This window comes from Peromyscus eremicus, chromosome 2 (genome assembly GCF_949786415.1).
Source record: "Peromyscus eremicus chromosome 2, PerEre_H2_v1, whole genome shotgun sequence".
NCBI lineage: Eukaryota > Metazoa > Chordata > Mammalia > Rodentia > Cricetidae > Peromyscus > Peromyscus eremicus.
Window position 1 is genome coordinate 79,361,083 of NC_081417.1, and position 6,159 is coordinate 79,367,241.

At 41.4% G+C, this 6,159-nt stretch overlaps 1 protein-coding gene across 1 annotated transcript; it reads right to left on the reverse strand.

The window, feature by feature from the left end:
• Positions 1 to 456: 456 nt before the first annotated feature.
• Positions 457 to 2,266, reverse strand: Zfp37 (ZFP37 zinc finger protein). The gene has a single exon (XM_059255810.1). It carries the CDS (start codon positions 2,264 to 2,266, stop codon positions 644 to 646), a length of 1,623 nt encoding a protein of 540 aa, XP_059111793.1. The 3' UTR covers positions 457 to 643.
• Positions 2,267 to 6,159: the final 3,893 nt, after the last annotated feature.

Here is a 6,159-nt window from a genome sequence, read left to right on the forward strand (position 1 = left end):
TGTTGCTAAATAATATTTTCATGTGTGTGTGTGTGTGTGTGTGTGTGTGTGTGTGTGTGTGTGTGTATGTGTGGTCATGTGTGTGGGTGAACATGTGCAGGCCAAATGTCAACCTTGAGTACTGTTCCTCAGGAGCACTGTACCTTGTTTTTAAAAGAGTCTCTCTCCTTGTGACCTAGGGCTTGCAAATTAGGCTAGTCTAGCTGGTCAAGCTAGTCCCAGGAACTCTCCTGTCTCAACTTTCCCAATTCTAAAACTGCAAGCACATGCCATCACATCTACCTTTTTACATGGATCCTAGGGATGAAATTCAGGTCCTCAAACTAGTTTAGGACACATTTTACTGATTAAACTATCTCCCCAGATCCTTATTCACAATTTTAAAAGTTCCATATTTTATTCTAAATATGGAGGTAATTTATAACAAGTGTAAAAATACAGTATTTTCTGTAAAGGTTTAGGATGAAGTTGAAATTTTATTACCATCCATTGCTCTTATGTAAAGATCGTATTCAAATGCTCTCATGTATAACAAGTAGTGATTTCCTAAAAAAGATTTTCAAATATTCATCAAATTGAGAACATCTTTTAGGGTTAAACAAAACCAAACCAGTCAGTTGTCAGATTTCCTACATGAGAGGAATCAATTTTCCTCATGAGAGTGCTCTTCTGAGTGAACTTTCATATGTTTGGTAAGAGAAGCATTTTGTTTGAAGGCTTTCCCACATTCATCACATTCATAGGGTTTCTCTCCAGTGTGGGATCTCTGATGTATAACAAGTTGGGATTTTGCACTGAAGGCTTTTCCACATTCATTACATTCAAAGGGTTTCTCCCCTGTATGAGTCCTCTGATGTACGATGAGGTGGGACTTTTGACTAAAGGCTTTCCCACATTCAGCACATTCATAGGGTTTCTCCCCGGTATGAACTCTCTGGTGTTGAGTAAGGCCTTCAATTTGCTTAAAGGCTTTACCACATTGATTACATTCAAAGGGACAATCACCTGTATGAGTCCTCATATGGTAAGTAAGAGATGAACTATGTCCAAAGGCTTTTCCACACTCATTACATTTATAAGGTTTCTCTTTTGTATGAGTTCTTTGATGTATAACCAGGTGTGACTTTTTGCTAAAAGTTTTCCCACATTCATTACATTCAAATGGTTTCTCACCAGTATGAATTCGCATGTGTTTAGTCAGGGATGAACTATACTTAAAAGCTTTGCCACATTCACTACATTCATATGGTATTTCACCTGTGTGCGTTCTCACATGTTCAGTAAGAGATGAATTATATCTAAAGGATTTGCCACATTCCTTACACTCATAAGGCTTCTCACCTGTGTGAGATCTTACATGTTGCATAAGGTTTGAGCTGTGTCTAAAGGTTTTCCCACATTCATTACATTCATAGGGCTTTTCTCCAGTATGAATTCTTAGATGGTCAGTGAGGGCGTGTTTATGACCATGAGCTTTGCCACACTGAACACACTCATATGGTTTTTCTCCAGTGTGAGTTCTCTGATGTACAACAAGGTGGGACTTTTGGCTAAAAGCTATCCCACACTCATTACATTCATACGGTTTCTCCCCAGTGTGAGTTCTTTGATGGTCAAGGAGTCCTTGTTTATGGCTGAGGACCTTCCCACACTGATTGCATTCATAAGGCTTCCCAGAAGCTGGAGCTTTGTCAGACACAGTAGATGAACTACGATGGCTGGGTGATTTCTGTTTCTCTCTAGTCTGGATTTTGTCTTCTTTCGTGTTGGGGGAGCTACGATGGCACACTTTCTCATACCTCTTGCCAGCTGGATTTCGGTCACCTTTACCAGGTGACTTATTGTTGGGTGTTTTCTCACATTTCTTTCTAGCTGGAATCTTAGCTTTCTTTGTTTCAGATATGGTAGGGCTGGATGATTTTCTGTGCTCTTTAGCTTTATCAGGTTTCTTTTTTGTATCGTTTTCAATCTGACCAGGGAAGTCGAAAGTCTGCTTCAAGTTCTTCCCATGTGAGGCGGGTTTCGGAAGCCTTTTTTTGGAAGGAACATGTTTTTTACTGACACCTTTTGTCTCCGATGAAGCATACTCACTGCTTTTCTTACCAGTTGAACTTTTCTTCTTGAATGTGGCTTCCTTAATGAGTTTGCCTTGAGATTTCTGCTTTTCCTCTATCTGCTCATCATCGTGCTGGACTTCTAAAACAGAATTTAATGAGACATTCTTGTAAATTTTTGCACTCCCACTGAAATTCTTTATAAGTTTCATAAAGAGATGCCCTGCTGGAATAAGTATCCAACCCTAACATGCCAACGTGAAACAAGCATCAAGAATGAATGTCCCTATCTGCTTGAGGGAGAGAAAGCTGTAGGAAAACCAGGGGGAAGAAGACTGATAGTAATCAGTAGGACAAAACTTTTTGTTGTTGTTGTTTTTGTTTTTGTTTTCCGAGACAAGAGTTTCTCTGTGTAGTTTTGTGCCTTTCCTGGAACTCACTTTGTAGACCAGGCTGGCCTCGAACTCACAGAGATCTGCCTGCCTCTGCCTCCTGAGTGCTGGGATTAAGTACAAAATTTGCCTGCTTAGAAATGGGATCTTAGCTGTGTGGTGGTGGCGCATGCCTTTAATCCCAGCACTTGGGAAGCAGAAGCAGGCAGATCTATGTGAGTTTGAGGCCAGCTTGGTCTACAGAGTGAGTTCCAGGATAGCCAGGGCTGTTACACAAGAAACCTTGTCTTGAAAAAAAAAAGCAGCAGCAAGAAATAGGGTTTTGTAACCTGGGATAGAAGGTGAAATAGACATGGGAGCTCTGAACAAGGAATGCATTAAGTTGAAAGATGCCAATGCCAGGTGGGGTGGCACATGCTTATTAATCCCAGTACTCAGGAAGCTGAAACAGGAGGGTTTTCATAAGGTTGGGGTCAGCCTGGGCTACACAGCAAGGCATTACTAGTCTCCCCCTTGTGGTTAAATTTAAGATGCCATAATGCAAGTACTATGAAAGCCACACTTATCCTATGAAATAAAGAGCTCTTCAATACAAAGAATGAAGCTTTCACACACAGAAAGAAGTAGAAATGTATGACTATTTGTCTTCAAGAACACAGTGTGCATAATTTCAATTCCTGTGACCTCCAAGTTGCCAATTCTTGTTTCCAGTGGAGTCTGGCTAAAGTCTCTGCCTTTAGGTTATAAGAGATACACTCATGCCTCTTCAATAAATCCCTCTATTTACTAAGGCTAGCTAAAATAAACTAAAATGGAGAATATGTCTGCCAAGGAGAACTGAGGAACTAGTAGACGACTGAGACAATTAGCCAGGAAGGACGGTCCACTGTTCCCATCCATAAGCCATGTAACAAGGACATCATTACTAAACATCCATTCTAATGGATGTTTCCTGTTCTGACCGCCTAGTCCCAAAAAACCAACTCAGAGGCTGAATATGAATTATAAATGCCCATCCAATAGCTCAGGCTTGTTACTAGCTAACTCTACACTTAAATTAACCCATATTTCTATTTATGCTTTGCCACATGGCTCATGGCTTGTTACCTCTTTTTTTTTTTTTTTGGTTTTTCGAGACAGGGTTTCTCTGTGTAGCTTTGCGCCTTTCCTGGGACTCACTTGGTAGCCCAGGCTGGCCTCGAACTCACAGAGATCCGCCTGGCTCTGCCTCCCGAGTTCTGGGATTAAAGGCGTGCACCACCACCGCCTGGCTTGTTACCTCATTTTTTACATGTCCTGCTTGCTTGGCAGCTGGCTGGCTGGCATCTCTGACTTCACTCTCCTGCTTCCCATCATTCTCAGTCTGGCTTTCCTACCTAACTTCCTGCCCAGCTACTGGCCTATCAGCTTTTTAATAACCAATGAGAGTAATATGTGGTGGTATTGTGTTCCCCAAAATATTGTGTACTCTAACAAACTTATCTGGGGTCAGAGACAGAACAGCCACAATATTAAACATAGAGGTTAGGTAGTGGTAGCACATGCCTTTAATCCTAGCATTCCAGAGGCAGAGATCTATCTGAATCTCTATGTGTTCAAGGATATAGCCAAGCATGGTGACTCACGCCTTTAATCCCAGAAAGTGAGCCTTTAATTCCAGGGAGTGATGGCAGATAGCAGAAAGGTATATAAGGCGTGAAGATCAGAAACTAGAAGCATTTGGCTGGTTAAGCTTTTAGGCTTTTAGCAGCAGTTCAGCTGAGATCCATTCGGATATGAGGACTCAGAGGCTTCCAGTCTGAGGAAACAAGATCAGCTGAGGAACTGGCACAGTGAGGAAGCTGTGGCTTGTTCTGTCTCTCTGATCTTCCAGCATTCACCCCAATACCTGGCTTGGGTTTGTTTTTATTAATAAGACCATTTAAGCTTCGTGCTACAGTAATATGTATTCATTCATACACCCACCGTCTTTCAGGTTTGCTTTTGAGAACATACCTTTGGTTCCTGTCTTCACTCTAACAGCCAATTATCAATTTAAAATTTATTTCCAGGTCTAAATAGTTGCTTACATTCTTTCTCTTGCATATTCCACAATTATGTTTAGAGAAATCTTCTTAAACAGTGCTCCTCTTCTCTAAGACTACCCCCCACAGACACTTTAAGACCACCCCCACACACTGGCTCTCTGCATAGAAATGGAGCAGGGAAATCATCAGAAGTAAGAATTTTAAACATTTAAAGAGGAAAACATATGGAAGAGTGAATCGTCATCTCAGTGATAAAGGAGTTTTATGTGGAGAAAATAAGAGTATCTGAACCAATGGCTGAAATTCTCTCTTTTATGAAGGGCATTTAAGAGACTTGTTTTCTGGTGGGGTGTGGTGGCACACACCTTTACTCCAAGCACTCATGAGACAGAGGCAGGTGGATCTCTGTGAGTTCCAGGCCAGCCAGGCCTACATAATAGAGACCCATCTCAAGAGACAGAGACAGAGACAAGTTTGGTGGAAGTCAGACACAGTAGGGAGCCCAGAGAAGCTGAATTTATGGCTGCTTTTTCATCCAGGGACTCTGAAGAGAGTCAGCACCCTGGGATAAAGACATAAACAGGACCCTCCAGGTAGCATGCCAAGTCTTCGGGAAGACAGAGACAAATTTCCTTCTTGAAAGAAAGTGATCAAGACTTACACCTATCCACTTGACATGTAACATTAAAACAAATTCTACCTGTGTGTGTTCATGTCCATTTGTGTATGTGTACACAGACATGTGTGCCCGTGCATGTGGAAGCCAGTTTGACATCAAGCTATTCCTGGATTATTTTCTTTTCATCTTTTTATTTATTTATTTATTTATTTATTTATTTATTTATTTATTTATTTATTTATTTATTTTTGCAGCAAGGTCTCTCACTGAACCTGGAGCTCACCAATTAGACAAGCTGGCCAGTGAGTTCCAGGGCTTCTGTCTCCACCTCTTTGGTGCTGGGATTACAGATGTGTACTGCCAAGCACAGCTTTTTACATGAGGGTTGAGGATCTGAACTCAAGTGTTTCTGCTTGTGTGGGCAGCACTTTACAAACGAAGCTATCTCCCTAGCCCCGTAACATACTTGTTACAGTGATGGACTGACCTGTCACACTGACATCCACACCCCCAAAGAGAAAGCATGAAGACAATGCAGATTACAGTCCTGGTATAGAATAAGGTCATACTCAGGCAGATTTGGGTGTGATAGAGTGATTCATTAAAGCTGAGATCATTTTCTCTTTCTTCCCTTCTTCCCTTTCTTTCTTTCTTTTTCGGTTTTTCAAAACAGGGCTTCTTTGTGTAACCCTGGCTGACCTGGAACTCACTCTGTAGACCAGGCTGGTCTCTTTCTCATATAGATCTGCCTGCCTCTGCCTCCGAAGCACTGAGATTAAAGGCATGCACCACCCAGCAAAAATCATTTTCTTAATTTGAGACAGCAACAGAACCTGAAGTTTAAGAGAAATCAAATGTATCTTCAGAAACTTGAGCATGGAGCTCACTAGTCCCAGCAAATATGTAATGTTTATCAGCAGCATATAAGATGAATTTTAAAAAGTGAACTCATTAAATCTTCCCAAGAACTGGACTCAGGGACAAGATGAACCTGACTTGTGTAATAGCAGTGACAGCTAAGAAAAAGACAAATGGGACTTGACAAGAGGATCATGGAACCCAGGGCT

Excerpts from the sequence above, each read along its gene's own strand:
- Zfp37 (XM_059255810.1), bottom strand. The coding sequence starts at position 2,266 with ATGAAACTTATAAAGAATTTCAGTGGGAGTGCAAAAATTTACAAGAAT.